At 35.0% G+C, this 17467-nt stretch overlaps 1 protein-coding gene across 1 annotated transcript; it reads right to left on the reverse strand.

Annotated features, from left to right (window-relative positions):
• Positions 1-2158: 2158 nt before the first annotated feature.
• ATSUV3 (ATP-dependent RNA helicase) lies at positions 2159-16709 on the reverse strand. Its single transcript, XM_086443866.1, has 16 exons — positions 16503-16709; positions 15913-16036; positions 15560-15681; positions 15137-15327; positions 12511-12651; positions 10346-10468; positions 8622-8699; positions 6748-6916; positions 5495-5607; positions 5231-5311; positions 4574-4639; positions 4366-4430; positions 3321-3366; positions 3084-3200; positions 2582-2673; positions 2159-2495 (listed from the first exon to the last, which is right to left on the reverse strand). Exons 2-16 carry the CDS (start codon positions 16029-16031, stop codon positions 2381-2383), a joined length of 1638 nt encoding a protein of 545 aa, XP_086299992.1. The 5' UTR covers positions 16032-16036; positions 16503-16709; the 3' UTR covers positions 2159-2380.
• Between the last annotated feature and the right edge of the window lie 758 nt (positions 16710-17467).

Consider the following 17467-nt stretch of genomic DNA (forward strand, 5'->3'; position numbering starts at 1 on the left):
ACGAGTGGAGAGCTTGATAAATAAAAATGAACTCGACATTGTAAATGTGATTCAAATTCACCCCACCCCCCTCCAACACACATTTTTTCAACTTTAATACTAGATAAATATTCTCGAAATACCCAAAATACATACATCATACTTGCTAAATAGACACTCGAATCCAAATTTAAGACACTCTTTAAAAAAATTTAGAATCTAAACTGTTTTTTCATAAATCGACGAAATAAATATATATATATATGGGAAATGTTCAGCAACAAACATTTTGACAAACATTTTGGCAAAACATTTTTCAAAATATGGGTTAGAGGTTTTGGAATGGGCTGATTTTTGGTGAGGATGATCTCTACGGTGAGGAGATCATCATCACCAAAAATCAGCCCATTCCAAAACCTCTTACTTATCAAAAATGGCTTACAAAAAATGGACGGTCCACGATTTCCCAACTTGTAAACATGGGGTTAGAAGTTTTGGAATGGGCTGATTTTTGATGAAGATGATCTCCTCACCATAGAGATCATGCTCATCAAAAATCAGCCCATTCCAAAACCTTTAACCGATGTTTTGAAAAATGTTTTGCCAAAATGTTTGTTGCTGAAAGGGACCCTATATATATATATATATATATATATATATATATATATATATATATGTAAATGTTCAAAATTAGGAGTATATCATTCTTCATTTGTCATTCATGACCAACTATCATCGAAAATGATCGCAATTACCTTCAGAAAATCTAAGTATGTGAAGATGAAAAAATGATAGTTTGGGTATTTCAAAAACATTATAACGAGAGACGAGGTTGATGGATTATTAAGAAAGAAAATTTTACCAAACGTACTGTCAACCCACCGTACAAAAAGTTAGGAACTATTTAGAGAGAGAAAAAAAACCTTCCTCAGGGTTTACTAAGTAATTTTCCTTTTAAAATATGAGAGAGATGAAATTTTCATAAGAACTCCAAACAAAATAGCCGATTGTTGCTCTCTTCTGTATAGATTATAGAAATGAAGGTAATATAAGAAAAAAAGTACATATATTTTAAATTTTTAATAAATATTAGAGTTCGCCCATACCTACAAGCATCCTCTTTGGGATTAAAGATGTAAAAGTGGGAAAAAAAAATTGAGGTTAAGGGGGTGAAAAATAAAAAAAATAATAAAGTGAGTAAAAAAAAAATAGTAAAATTAGAAGTGAAGAGGAAAGACAATAAAATGAACTTACAAAAATTATAATTGAATTTGACAAAACTCCAATCATGGTGCATTTTTAGATGGAGATCTTCCAAATAGTGGATAAGTGGGGGCAAAAGATTGGCATACATTTTTTGGGATGTGGCATCAAGATACTCAAATGAGCTCTGGGTTGAAGGCCATGAATGCTCTATAAATAATACCTTCAGTTAGAACAAATTCTATAGAATTTCAAATTTTAAAGTAGATATAGAAATTTAATAAGGGCAAGGCATGAAGTTACTGGGACAGATGATCATGTTCACGACAGAAGTTTATTTCCAATTTCCAATTATACCATACTATTCAAATCTACCATACTATTCAAATCTAGGCATCTTTCATTGCAACTGTTTGTGAAATTTTACACGTGCATACATAACTAATTGGAAGCAAATCCAAAATTTCCAACATAATTGTGTTGAGAAGCACTTCGGTACATGTTAGGCCGATGTCACATGAAGAAACATGTCTCATCAGAAGACACTACTCTAGATAAGAGTAGAAAAGCTAAATACAAATCAGTTGTCAGCCCCAAAATAGCTGGAATATGCCGATAAATGTCTTATATATACATCTTTGTGTTACAATATCTTAAACCACTAAAAGTAATATTGTGAGACTAAGCAAAGGGCTGCTAGTTATAGATACAGATTACCTACTTTAATCATTTCGCATCATCTTCAAAACAAATTATATCAAATCACCTATTTTTCAAATCAATAAAGTAGGTTCTTTTAAATATAAAAAATATCACATATTGGCTGCAAGAATGCCAATCTTAATCTTAAAAAAAAAAGGTCAACATTGGCTCTCCCATATAAATAATTTAAATTAACCAATTACTTGGAAAATAAGTAGGGATGTGTTGATCTTCAGTAGAGAAGAAATTCCAGACAATGTATGGCTCACCAATATTGGCATCGTAAATGCATTAATATATTTTATTATAACTATTAATTTCACTAACATTAGAAATGAGCATTGGGTAATTGAATAATTTAAAATAATGTTCAACAGTCAATAAAAAAATAAAAATAAAATGGGCATAAAATCAAATGCCAAGAAACTTCTGACAGAAAGCTGAGCTTGAAATGAGGAAAAATAGTTGAGGGAAATACACAGGGAGGGGGAGTATCTCACAGATATTGCCTGACTTCTTTGGAAAGTAGAGATCTTTTGCCAGTGTGAATGGGTAACCTTCTTGCCTTTGGCCCTTGCCATCCAAGTCTCTCCAAGAACTCCTCAATCAACCTACCCATTCGATACAGAAAATTGAATACCAGGCAACATGAAAATAGAAAATAACTTAATTCCCAAATGTTTAGTTCACCACTCACAAGCTGCAAATTGCCTTTTGTGAAGATGCCAATTCACGGTCTGGGAATGAATCCTCCAATCGGAAACTCAACCAGACATAAAGATCCAAGACCTTCAGTTGTCATGCCAACCAAGGGGAAAAAAATAAACGTTTTAGTAGTCACCCTAATCTAACAAATATAACAATCAACATTCAGGTCCTAGGACTAAGCCACGTTTCGAAAACACAGATATAACCTGGGATGATTTTCGATATTCCAAGTTGCCTTGGCCAAATCTATAGGAAACCCACATAATATACAAATAGGTCAAACTGATAGTTGACTCGGCCAGTTCATTTCATACAATCAGAACCTAGCCTAACAGAAACGATTACCAAGTTCCCTAACAAAGATTTTTTTAAGGACAGATAGATGGTTTCATTTTCAAACTTCTTCCTTTTCCACTACCATGTTTGTACTTGTAAAATAAGTCTGACAGGTTTGAGGGTCAGACACAGATGATGCTAATTGAAAATATTACCTTGTGAATGGACTCAAGCTCCTTCATTTCAGTGTGTGTTTTGGGCACCTTAAGTGTCCCCGGCGTAAATATTTCTTGAAGTCGAACGATGCCCTTTTTCGCATAATTTTGTGCAAACTGGTCCATCATGACAGCTTTATCATGTTAATTTCCCCATTCAGAGCATATTTCCCCAAATTCAAGAACAAAGGATGTACTTCACCAAAGAACCAAACCAAAAAAAAAAATGTACTTCACCTGTGTAAGACCCTGAGATGCAATGTCATCATTCATGTCCACTGGACTGCAAACAACAAAAATCAAGTTATGTGAACCAATCAAGTCCGTAGAACTAAGAAAAAATGATCTAGCTTGCTAAGTAGTTCTCTATATCAGTTTGGAGTAATCATGTAGCATATATAAACTCCAGGTTGGAAAACTCAGGACCCCAAGCCAATATCCCAGCCATAAAAGCTTAACTTGAGGCAGTTGGCTTACTGACTTGAGCGAGTAAAATTTTATTCAACCACACCAACAGTGACATGGATGTAGTAAGAAAGGATATGAAAACATATGGCTTGACTAAGGATTTGGCACAAGATAGAGTCGAATTGCTAAGTAGGACACACATTGCCAACCTGGTATAAACCACAGACAATGATGAAGAACAACAATTCTTAAAAAAGGAAAAGAAAAATCAATGTTGTAGGTTCTTTTTTTTTTTGGAGTTACGGGGGGGGATTGAGGTATCCAGGCCTCTCAAAGCACCCAACTAATCCTCGGGGAACGTGCAGTCCCCTCCCCACACATGCACCACGTAATTTCTGGGATAAATCCCTGAGGGTGGGCCCTAAGGGAGGATTTGAACTCAAGAACTCCACTTCCTGAGGTGTGGTCTTGGCCATCTCACCAACCCTTTGATGAGGCAGTATGAATTGGACAATTCATAAAATCATGTTAATACCCAGAAACAATTACCAAATTGGACCATTTTCTAAGCCTAGCAAGTACACGACCATTTGAGATGGTATTAGAGAAAATTGTTCAACTAGGTCGAGTTGCAAGTTGACTACAATTTTCTAAACTATGCTTAGCTAGCCATGAATGCAATGACAACCCAAAATATGACTGATGATCGTGTTGAGCAGTTGAATGCTACTCCAGTAGATTTTCTATTAGCTAATAATTGTTCAAATGAAAAAAAAAATGAATCTTCTGTTGCCATCTCCAATATAGAAGGCAATACTAAAGTTTTTTTTTAATCAACATAAGCTTTGTATCCAAGAAGAGAGATAGTCCTTACCTAATACAGAAAAGGTACTTATCATGCAGTCCAAGGGGCAACTCATCAATTACAGCAGCAACTTTCTGTGACAATAAACAGTATTGCGTAAGTCTTCAATTTGAGCTATAAAAAAATAAAAATAAAAACTTCATTTCTGTGACACTAAGCATACATAATAGAGCCCTAATTGTAAATTATGAACGGAAAAGAAGATGAAGAAACATACCAACATTTCTTCACACTCAGCAATGAAATAATTAGGGGATAATTTTGCATTCTCTAGAAAATGTTCCTGCACAGCAAAACATAGTGTTAAGATATTGACAAAAAAGAAGAAGAGGAAACTGTTGACGGGCAACCAACCAGCTGGATGAATGTGAAGATGGGAATTTAAAGTATAGCACGCATCCAACTGAAAATTATCGCAAATACCACCACTTTATGAAAAAAATGGAATAGTTTTCTATGAAAAATGTTAGAAGAAAAGTCATGCCAAGGATGAAGGACAGGAAGAAGATATGGATATGCCAATGTTGTACATGACACACATCCCCAGGGGAATACACTGCCTCATCAGAGATACCAAACAAAAAAACTGATCATATCAAAAGATCTTAACTGACAAATCTATACTAATTTCTGGAAACAAAGCCAGGGATGACGGTTTCTTCCTGTCCTCATGTCTGAACATGAGTGTTTCTCATTGATAGTATAGGGGGAATTTTGAAGGGGGGAAAGTGGCAAAACTTATCAGTGTCAAAAAGGGTCCAGTTCTTTTATGTGAGTGTGTGTGTGTGTGTGTTTGCGCGTGTGTGTGTGTGTGTGTGTATGTGTGTGTGTGTGTGTGTATGTGAGTGTGTGTGTGCATGAGAGAGAGACCTACCAGTGTCGGGAGCAAGCCTGCAGTTGGATGTAAACGCGAATACAAGAACAGAAGATCAAATGTAGGAAATAATCCAGCACACTACATAGATAAAATGGGGTGTTTTAGAAGACGAGAATATGGAGTGTCATAAAACACATATCAACTCTACAAGTGGCTGTAGGATGCAGCTTAGGACTAATTGCAGAAAATATCCATATCAAGGTTGAGTATAAAAATCAGTGACTATGGCATTATTGCTAAAACTCGGGAATAAAGAAACACCTCTAGAACAGGAGATGGAGACTCCAGTGATGAATGGACTAAAGGTAGATCCTCTGCATCTAGACATGTCACTTCGCCAACAGGAAATTTAGATCCATACCTTCCAGCCCTTCCTTTAAGTATAAGACCATAAAATTTTGTTGTTAAAGGGAAGACATTGATGAAAGAGAGAATTGGATTTGGTTAGACAATGTGTGAGTGAATTTATCACATAGAAGCTACAGAATTTAGGGTGAACATGACTGCTTCAGGATTTTGAGTTAATGTGCACTTTATTTCGGTTTTGGAATATCATTTCATAGATGATTGATGGAATGAATGATAACATTTGGTGTAACACAATGTCTACATCTTCAATAGATCATATTATATTCATGATCGCATGGGTACATAAAAAATACCCATTGAATCGTGGCACTACACTACATAATGATAGTCCTCATTACCCATTGATCTTGATTGATCAAATATGAACATTTGATCTTCTACAAACTTCTCGGTACACATATATGTTTTACAATAATAAGCAAATGGAAGAAAATACTGAACAAAGTCATTTCCCAAAGACAATCTAATCCTGAGAGCTTCTCTTGAAGAAGCCAATAACTATTTTGGTCTGACAATGATCAATTAACCAAAAGTAAACAATTGACATGACAAAGGTAACACAAATGACATTTGTCGATACAAGAACTTGCCTCTTGTCTGTCAGCTGAGGAAGCAAGGCTAGGCAAATAAAGACCAGTCAACAAAAGCTTAATGGGCAAAGTCAGGTAAGAGGACACAGGTCAATTAAATATTATAAAGGTATGGAGATAAATATTTAATTTTTGATCATCAAAGAGGTTGAGATGATCTTGGTATATGTACCATCTAACCATACAAGCCAAAATTGAACATCACAGAGAAGACCTACTTTCATGTAGGCTTTATGTATCATCTAACAATGAAATCTTCACAAAAGACACCTTTATATTTTGGAAATATTTTAGACCTTAGAACATCAAATCTTAATGTCAAGCACATGAACAAAGACTTCCTCCTACACATAAAACATCTGATTTATTTATTTCCTTTCATATCTACGAAAGGGGAGAATCCTCCATGGATTAAATAGTAAGAGGGAATGGGTACTTTGGGTTAAGACAACAGTCAATTTCCTGCACAGGCAGAGTTTTTGCAACAAAACCCCCTCCTTTGCAGAAAAAGAATCTGTTGCAATACTCCCAAATACTTTTCACAAAATAAGATACCTGCAATTTGTTTGATCTCTGGTATGGTAAGTTCCCGCATATCTATGCCATCAAACTTTCTCAAAGTTGAGAATATGATTCTAGAAATATTCAGATTGAGACCCATGCCAATGGCATCACTGGCCACAAGAACATCAGACTCACTGCGTTCATCATTGAACATGGTTGCCTGCAATCCTAAAGAGTAAATTTACTCAGCTAATTCTTCACAGTAAAATTAGCAATTATAACAGAAAGGCAGAAGCTATTAACAGTCAAAGTAGTATCCAATTAGCATCTTAAAAAGTTAAAAAATGTGCAAGTTTCAGAAAGTACTATAACAGTAAACAATTTGGCCACAAATTTGCAATCCCTGTGTTTTGACCGTAAATTGGTTTCTAGAAGTAATTTATTTGCAGCAGTAGTTCTGGTAAGTGAGATCAAAGAGTGCATAAATGCAGAACTAGAACCACAAGGAGTTTTTAGTCCATGACTTCTACAATAAATAGCCAAGAGAGAAGATATGGAGGGCAACTTCAACAGGGACATTCACAGAGAATGTGTGCTAATAAAGAGCCAAGTCTGAATGAGTCACACTCCTCCATTCAATTCTGTCAACAGCCAAGTCTTCTATTAATGCAAATACATTCATATCTGCCATCCTATCTACAACATCATAATTATCAAGTCATCCACCTAAATGACCAAAGAAAAGAAAACACGGTTTCATGTAAAACCCTCAAGGTTGGTGCTGTGGAAAAATGCATCCAGATGATAACATAATATATTTAATTCCCTTGAGCTTACAAAAGGTAGGCCAACCAAGTGAAGATATTGTTTGCTTGCTTGTTTCCTTTTTCCTGGTCATAATTAAAAATTAATAAGAGGAAAGAAAATACAAATGGAGAGAAGAGGGTAGAGAAATAGGCATTATGCCAGGATCACTCCTTCCCAAGATACATAATACTAATGAGTTCCCTATGTTGCTAGGAAATTTGCCTTATCATTTCCAGTCCTCGGGATATGTGAGAACAAGATCTTCATGGAAGATGCCAAATCCCAAGTGTCACTGGACTTCTTTTTTTCTGACAGGTAATCTTTTATTGAAGGTAATGAGGAAAAATGTATATTTACATTCAAATCTCAATTCTTATTAGCATGTTTTCTGTGAAATACTACAGACATGTAAGAAATAATAATGTGGTTTTACATTGATTACCATATAAAACTAAAGAAGGTTTCCTTGTTTGCAACTTTGGTTACGTAACTTCAAGTTTGCCACCTAGACACATGATCTCACATTTCCAGAGTCATTATGCAAATTATGCTTCCTGTCGCTTTGTTTATACAACATGACTTGTTTGTGCAAGATAGAAACTACCGATAAAAATGAGGGGAAAACATTCACGTGTGGAGTTCTAAAAATTCCCCAGTTGCTGATAAAATGATATTTGTAAGTACAAAAACGTAATGATTGTACTACTTCACTTATGTCTCTAATAACATTCTCTCACATGAAATATATGAGAAGGTTTCACATAGATACAGATATTTCAAAGAAAAAAAAGGAAGGAAACAAAGATTTTCCGACCAAAGGTGTTGCATGGAAAATGAGACAAAGAATAAAATCACAATAGCCAAAGGAAGTTATGGGAGCCAAAATAAGTTCTGATTTCTACCAAATGATGTGAAATTATAGATAAATAAACAGATTCTATTAGAAGAGAGAACAATTATGCAGGTGACAGTGGATGTCAAACAAAGTTTAACAGCATCAACCCAGGAGCAAATGATTTTAATAGCATCAACCAGGAACAATTGATTTGCATGGTTTCACACAAATATTTATCATGATGAAGCATTGAGTTTCTCAAAAGCAGGGAAAGACTAGATACCTGTCTTGTTCGTGTCTCTGGTGGCAGGGAACCATAGACTACAGAACAAAGATGTCTTCCTTCATTTTCAATTTTTTTCTAGCAATATAACAGATCCGGAAAAAAATCAGATGAAAAGAGACACTATTGACCAGTAAATGCAAACAAGACAACCTATTGCACAAAAGGTAGAACAAAATAGGAACCAAATTCATGATCAATTGTTGAAATGTCGCAATGTTGAGTACAAGAATGTCATGTGTTTATCAGGAAGGGGGAAACCATCTTCTTTGCAGGAGTCACTTATCCCCTAAAACAACCATTTTTGGGGACAACATGGCTTCAAAGGAAACAGCGGGCCCTTTGTACTTGTAAGCCAAAGGTGAAATGGTGAATAAGCTTTAATCAAGTATTTAGTTTATCCACTACATAGTTATTCGTGCACCCAGTCAGTATTGTGAAGAAATAAGTACCCCAATCGATAATATGTATCAATTTCACAAACGCCGCTTGAATCTAGTCATTAAAGCTTTAAACATAATCTTGTAAGAACAACTCACAAAAGTTGTGGGACCAATGTCTTTCAAGATTGTGTTCCTTCTTTCAAAGAATTCTATTGGAATTCCGATCAAGATAAGCATCTTCAAGAAATTTCTTTACCATCTTCATAAACATCTCCTCCAATGATGATCCAACATGTCTTCTAAACTCTTAATGCAAAAATTCCATCCAATTCAAGTTCTCAGTCTCCATGTTGCTCAACAATGGATTCCTATATGGCCTTCGCAACCAGTCACATTTAATCGAACCAATGCAATCAGAGCCAGAGTACTCTTGAAAGGATGCAGCTATGCATAATAATCCACAATGACAACTTTATGTTCCATCATATCAAATAAGCCTTCCATTCACCAGAACTCAAGAAATATTGCTACATCCAATGTTCAAAACTACGTTATGAAATGGTACAACAACCAGGGGTGTTACATATATTTCCATTATGAAGGTAATTGAATGGCATCATGCGATTGTTGGCCCCACCGTAATATAATATTAAAAAATGTTTGGAGAAAATGTGATTTAAATTTTGAATTTAAATAAGGAAATAACAACTGATATTTTCAAACCCATGATAAATAAGAGCTGATATTTAAGTTTGAAAAGCATTTTTCCACAAATACAAAAACGCTTTGTAAGGCCTTTACATAAATTCATAACAACCATTACTTTCTAAAAGTCAAATCCATTATGAAGAGTAAAATGGTCCGATAACAGCATGGCCGGTAGAGCATTATTTTTTGAGAAAAAGAATGGGTCATGGGCGTCCCATTATAACAGTCATCATTTATTGTTCGGTAATGTATTTAAATGAGGGTTATATGCACAACCATTAACAATATAGTGGGAAAATGTGGTGCTAATGTGCCCTTCCTTTCAACCACCACACCCAAATATCAATAGCCAAATAATCTCATCCAGCCTTTGAAGCCTCTCAACTTCATGATGGAAAAAATCTCAAATTTACCAGGTCCACAATGTTGGAAGTCTCAAATTTACAATTGGTGAATGAACCACACCAGGACATAAGTTCAACATTTTATGAAAGTCAGCTTTCAAATTGTGTGTGATGCTTAGGACCAAACAAATCCAATAAAAAAAAATCTTCTACCAGTAATAAATTGATTGCATAAAAGAAAGTGTACGAAAACAGCAACCATATGAGATATAACTCAGTACTACCATACCTTTAATCTGTATATCTCACGTCGCGAGAATGTTACAATACAATCGCCTGTTTTTATGTTAGAGAAGGATCCGAGCGGAAACTTTAATGGAACAAGAGGTGAGAGGCGCTCATAATATTGTACCTAAGGAAATGCAGAAGACAAGAAAGAGATGCGTTAGAGATCAATAAAGGAAAAGGTTAAAGGTAAAAACATACAACAAAATAATTTAGTAAAGAGACAATACGACAAGTATTTACAGATAAAAGTATTCGATCATTAAACAGGATCAACTTTTTTCCAATGGGTAAGCTGGACTTGAACCCATGACCTCAGAGTTACTTTGCAATAAGTCAACCTAACTAAGCTGTGGGTCTAAGCCCAACTGGATCAACTAGTTATAAAGCATTGGTTAACCACAATCACATCACAAAGAGTTTTAATAGTGTGACTAGATGAACTCTCAATGTACAGATTCTCTCACATAACAAATGTTAAAAACATAAAATACAAGTTGTTTTTCCTTCACAACTTCCTTGTACTGTACCAAAAAATGCCAGAATAGCACATGTACTGAAACCAGAATGTTACAAAACCAATTACCTGAACCTAAAAATACCTGAAGGAATAAAATGACTACTTTTTTCATTAATAAACATGCCCAGATGTAAATTGTGATAAAATGCAATAGTTATGTAAATGGTAAGCTTGCCGTTGAAGAGTTACTCAAAGAAAGGCATGGGTTGAAAAGGAGATTTGACTATTCTGTATCTTATAATTTGGGCATATAATATTGATCCGAAAAATAATAATTTGGGCATATGATGAAATTCCAGACCTCCATGTGTGGAAACCAGATCTGCAAGAAATCATTTGATGATACTATCAATTGGTTTGACACATGTACCACTCATTTTTTATCCGAGAATGACCTGTACCTGAGTTACTTAGGGTGTCTCTGGAAGGATCAAGCATTTGCAGTTACTACTAAGGCCCTTTCTCCACAAAGTGGATTGAAACATCAAATTCTGAGCCAGTCATTGAAAAGCATAAATTGAATTATTGGTACCACTCAACATATTGGAAAGAAGAAAAATTAACATTTATCATATGATAGGGTACATAGTATTAAGTTTTGACATATTTCCACAAAATATTTCCATTTCCATAAGTCACGACGGTTCTCTTTTATATTTATTTATGTGAAAATCACTATTCATGTCTCAAAATATTTCTGCAATTAGTACATTTCGATAAAATAATCAAATTTCAAGTATAAAATGCAATATTTCAGCGAAATATTTGATGAACAGTAATCTACAACCGAAATATTCTTTCATGGAAAATTGATTCTAAAATTACTGATAAAATTCATAAAAATAATGAAAAAAAAAATACTTGTATAAAGGATGCGTAAATTGCTCATAAATATTTATTCATTGGAAGAAATTAATTATTATTAGTTAGATATTTGTATATCATCTTATTTTGATTATTTTAAGCATATTAACACGTTCATAAGAACACACATGCATTTTTCCATGTTCTAAGTACTTATTATATGATCAGTAATTTGTTCATAAGCATTAAAAAATACATTATAATAATGAGTCAAAGCAGTACCTAATAATCTGTTTGTTTAAGAAAGCATTTTAATGTAAAGGTACATGTAGTTACCAACAATCAATTAGATTGTGTCCTTAGGCACCACGATGCAATCATATCACATCTCAATTGGGGATGTATATTTCAAGGTTTCACAATTTTGGTTTTGTATACTCAATTACTCATAATGATACCATGAGTGCTTTAGGGCATCCCAAAATATGTTCTCAGATAACGCTATACAATTACGACCCATCTTTGCTCAGTGGATTATGACATTATTATTCTCATTTTTTAGTGGAATATTATTGTTTTTGGGTTGGGAATTTCAGAACCACAAGTCCTAAGCTCCCCAGTCAATACCATTGAAGCTGGAGTGTCAGGAGTTTCGTACAGCTAAGGTTCCAAATGTAATATTTCCCGATCTTAAAACCCAAGACAAGTTAGTTATCTATGCCCCACAAATGACAGAAAAGGAAAAAAAAAAAAAAAAACCGTTTCATAATTAAATACTGTAATATGCCACCCCTACAAAACAAAATAAGGAAATTGAAAGATGTATTAGCAAACAAGTTTAATACCTCGATGGAATCACCAGTTACTTCGAGTATTTCCTGAATAAGAGGAACAGCAGCTGCATCTCCACAAAGGTGAAGTTCATCAGCAGAAAGACCCAATAATGCACGTGTGAAAGAGAAACCCCTTGTCCTACATCCCACCATCTGGGGAGAAAAACAAAGATAATGATAAGAACAACAACAATAACAAAATGTAATGGAAATATCATGAATACATTGCTCCAAGAATCTTCAAATAGCACAAAAGATGAGATAACCAAATTATACTGATTGTTCCCAAATTTATCAACTTCAAACATAAGAACCTAAATTAAAAATTTTATGTAGTAACAGCACAAAAGAAATTCAAACCAATTCTCTAGACATAAGATTAGTGCCTAACAAGATTAAAAATCTTGTCTAGAGGCAATTTTTGGTCAGGAGAACATCAAGACTGTCTCGACTGAAACATTCCGGGACAATCTGAAACATTCTGCAAACATTGCATATGAAAAACTGGTTAAAGATGAAGATAAAATTGTTATTTTTTTTTTATATGTTTTGAGTTATTTTTTGTCATAAAATCATACATTAAATTATATATAATACACTAGCAGCCAGTCTAGGCACTATTAGGCCCTAGCACGATCCTACGTTCCAGACACAAAATCACGGCAATAACCCTTGTTTTTTCAGTTAGGATGGAGTGAGTTAGCAGGCTCGATTCACAACCCTAAATCTGGGGGAACCAAAACACTGTCCAGAACTACTGAATACCGAACTTCCAATCTATGATCCTCCTCCAAAGTCTCCAGCTTGATGTCTTACCTTCATAACCATCCATCTTCATTTCTTTAAAATGTCAGTCAACCAAGCTTCAAACCATAAGGCAAGAAGACTGTGAACTAATCAACAAGATGGAACTTACAAGAGTTACCTTGTCATCCTTCCCTACCTCTTCTCCAGGTGTGAAAACAAATGGAAAGGATGGAGAAAATAAATGCGAAGGCTTGACTAGTCTATAATGTGTGAAAAGGATGCCTCCCCTCTAGAGGAAGGGCGAGTTAACTTTGATTAAAAGTACTTTGTTTAGTCTATCAATTCATTGCATAACGATGCTTCTGATTCTGTTTTTATGGTGGATAGATTACTTTCCATGGAAAGTTTTGAAGAAGAAAGAAAATATCTTGTGGCATATGAGAAAGTGTGCATCCCAGAGAAATAGGGAAGTTTGGGTGTAAGAAGCCTTAAAAATATAAACAAAGGCTTGTTGGGGAAGTGATTATGCAGATATGGAGAGGGGATGAATAGTCCTTGGAGGAGGTTGTTGTGGTTTGTGGAGCCTGATAGTACTGATCAATAAGGAACTACCTAGGGGGGCAGCAGCCCCCAAACTTTTTTTTACTCAAGGGTATTTACATAATTTCACTAATTTTATGTATAACTCTTGTTAGGTTTCCTGGGGTGTATATCTATTTCTCGTTTTAGTGAAAGGGTGTAATCTGTAATTGCAAATTTTCTCTTCATGGTGGAATCGGTGTGATCCGTGGACGTATATCAATCTTGAGGGAACACTTAAAAATCTATGTTTTTGTGTTTGATAAGTGTTTTGTTCCGATTAATTTCTTGGTTCGATTGCCCCAGCTTTCTCAACAGGGATTTCAAGCAAACTGGTATGGATGTGATTCTCGTGGTTAGGATCTTTCAGCCTCAGTATTTGGTGACATTTCTAGCCTAAAATAGGAGTTTAGCAGTACATTCGTTGAGATTGGGAAAGACAATAGAGTTCTTTCTCAAGTAGATAGAGGGTGTGGCAGTGCTCCGTTAAAGCTTACCTTTCCTTCCATGTTAGTGTTCTCTAGAAAGAAAGGTTAACTTTTTAGGATTGTTCAGGATTAGGAGAGGGGACTTCTCTTTAAAAATTGGGTATTAGAGAAAACTAAAACAATTGAGATTTGGAGGGAATTTCTAATCTTCTAGCTCAGATTACTGGGTTTTTGGTTGCTTCTTTTCAGCAAGACATGATACTATGGTGCCTAAGGAAAAAAAGCCACTTCTCACACAGGATTTCAACTCAGCTATCCTTAACAGTAACTCATCCACATGTTCCTGCTTCTTCTATATGGAGCTCCGTCATTTTTTATTTTTTGTTTCTTTAATTTTGAAAAGTGAGGCTTGAGCTTCAACCACTTGTCTAGATAATAGCTTGATAGTGGATCTTATTTCCTGTAAGAAAATCAATATTGATTAATGCATCATTTGCAAAATAAGTTGAGTATCAATCAGTTGCCATGGAGTGTGGGTTAATTTCTTTTGAGCTTATTGGTATATCTCAGACCATGCTAAGGAGCATGGAGAACGTTTTCAGTAGTTGGTTGTGTTACATGTTTCATGGCCACAGTCGAGTAATTCTCCCTTTTGTAATTTGTTGGGAGCTATAGAAAGAAAGAAATATCCGACTTTTGAAGGGAAAGAGGACACCCTTGAGATGTTGATTCTTACAATTAAACTATGTTAACTTGGGTTTTTGTGATTCGTCTTTTTTTTAATACATGCTAAAATCCTTACGAAATCTCATGTAGCCAATGCACCAAAAACTAAACAGAATACAAAGTTATGAATTAGTTGTCCAGATTATCTACTGACATGCCTGAATTTCATCGATAACAGCACATTTGTAATCGGAGGTCACATCAGCCATTTCAACAGTCACAGACTTGTGTTTTGCACCTTCAATTTCCTCTTTCTCTTGTCCTGTAATCAAGTCGCAAGGAACATTTGCCTTGTTTAACCTCTTCGCAACTTCCCAAGCAAGCAGTCTCAAGGGTCCACAATATACTCCTACAAAGACACAAAATACAAATACAAAGATCTTATTCAATATCCACATGGCTCTAGGGATTTCCTCTATGCATAAAATATAGGGCTTAGACCCATAGCACAGTTTGTTTGACACATTGCAAAGCAACTTTAAGGTCATGGGTTCAAGTCCAGCTTACCCATCAATATACATAAAATACAAAAAAGCTGAAATAAAGGGCAGAATTTGGTAAAAATTAAACTCTATAAATACCTGAGGAGCTCGACTCTAGTTGTTTCAAGGCATGGTATGTTTTACCACTATTTGTGGGACCCACGTGAAGAATAACATTGCGTTTCTTTCTCCGAGCATTTGGGTACCATGTATGAGGACGACTGAGAGCAAACACAAAGTTCATTGTGAAAAAAAAAAAATTTCAAAACTGTGAAATTAACAAATAAAAGACCTTTATGTTAACTGAAGTAAAGGCCAAAGATAAATGGAAAAATCGGCTCAAACAAATCATTGAGGGAAGCAAATTCATTCAAATACATAAAATAACAAGAATGCCCTTTTTTAACGTTAACATATCATTAGATTAAGCAATTTTGAGCTAGTTTTCTTACGTCAAGTCGGTAAAGTCCAATTTTGCCGAACCTCCAGAGCTGCTAAACCGCCTTAAGGTGCGACAAACACCAGTTACAGATTGAAAGTTCAGTTCCAATTGAATCAGGAATGACATCATTTTATCTAATAAAAAAGAAAATAAGAAAAACCCATCAAAGAGAAGTAATCAAACGGAACAAAATATGAACAAAAAACAGCAATTAGTGGTATTTAATTAACTAGAATTGGAAGAGAGAAGAACAAGTTATCAACCCTTAATAAAACTAATTCTCTGAACCCATTGATCACGCAGGCCGTTTGTTATGAAAAATCTATCAACATTTTTCTATCTTTAAAAGAAAATTTAAGAAAATGTAGTAGGCAACTGATGTTCTAAACTCATCATTCGATTTCTTTTACGAAATGTTACAGAGAAATGAGAATCGAAATTCTTCAAGTAAATCAGTAAGCTTTCCCTCATTTTGTTTCACACCTAATCAATCAAACATTCCAAATAATGGAAAGATTGTGAAATATTACACTAAACGGCTCTATTTAGTACGTGTTTAACGACAATTTTGAGAAGGAAAGTTAGGGTTTGAAGACGAACCAGAGAGATTGTGAGCTACACCACCACCAATAAAGGAGGAGAATTCCTGACAAAAAAGTGAAGACTGACGGCCATTTAATACCTCCAAAACATAGTGGATAGAGCGAATTTGAGGGGAAACGCAAGGTCGAGTTTCGATTTCTTTGAAATTTGAGAGAACGACAGAGATTTTTGCCGGGAACTTCGAACCCTATACGATCTAGAAGTTGCAAAATATTAGTTTATTTGGTGAATATTTGAGACACCCCTGTTCAAACTATGAGACACCCCTTGATCTTGGTCTTTTCTAATAGACCAGTGAGAAATGACCTAACCACCATCGTTAAATGCGATCCACATGGAGGTATGGGCCATATGGTACGTCATATGAAAAGATTCGTATTAGTACGCTTAAGTGATGGCAAGTAACGACTCATTTGTTGGTTTGAAATTTACTAGTCTTGCATTTGAGCCACGTGGCACTTGCTGACTAGAGAGATTTCTCATTGGGCTTTAAGCACAATTTCATAAATGGCCCAACATTTCATGTTCTAGGTTACATCAATGAGTGCCTCCGCATAAATCCAATATTTGCTAACAGAGCTCTTGGATTGGTTTGTTGGCCTAGCCTGGGCGTTTGTGCTCAACACATGGTATGAATCACTTTGATATGTTTGGAGTATACACTTATTTGTAAAAATGCAGACACAAATTAAAAGAACTTATTCTCAACCAATAAATCCAATTTTGATATGTAGGACCCATTATGCCAATGAGAATGCATAGCGTTTTTTTTTTTTTTTTTTTCATAAGGGTTTTGAATTTTTAAATCTAATTAGCAAAGGCAAGGCAACTAACCTCTTAGAACACCATATCTCGTCCAAATCCTCCTAAGTGGCCAACAAAGGGGTTTGAATTCAAGACTTCTCATTTTTTTATGTCTCAACCACTACGCCCAACGCCTGTTCATTTACATAGAACCTTCT

The sequence above is a fragment of the Akebia trifoliata genome, chromosome 5 (genome assembly GCF_017979445.1).
Source record: "Akebia trifoliata isolate Shusen 1 chromosome 5, ASM1797944v1, whole genome shotgun sequence".
Classification (NCBI taxonomy): domain Eukaryota; kingdom Viridiplantae; phylum Streptophyta; class Magnoliopsida; order Ranunculales; family Lardizabalaceae; genus Akebia; species Akebia trifoliata.

Bases quoted from the DNA above. Each gene is read 5' to 3' on its own strand.
- ATSUV3 (XM_086443866.1), bottom strand. From the start codon at position 16,031: ATGATGTCATTCCTGATTCAATTGGAACTGAACTTTCAATCTGTAACT. The intron at 10,469-12,510 runs GTATTAAACTTG...GCATTTCCTTAG, and splicing joins TAACTGGTGATTCCATCGAG to GTACAATATTATGAGCGCCT. The intron at 4,431-4,573 runs GTATGTTTCTTC...TTATTGTCACAG, and splicing joins CTGAGTGTGAAGAAATGTTG to AAAGTTGCTGCTGTAATTGA.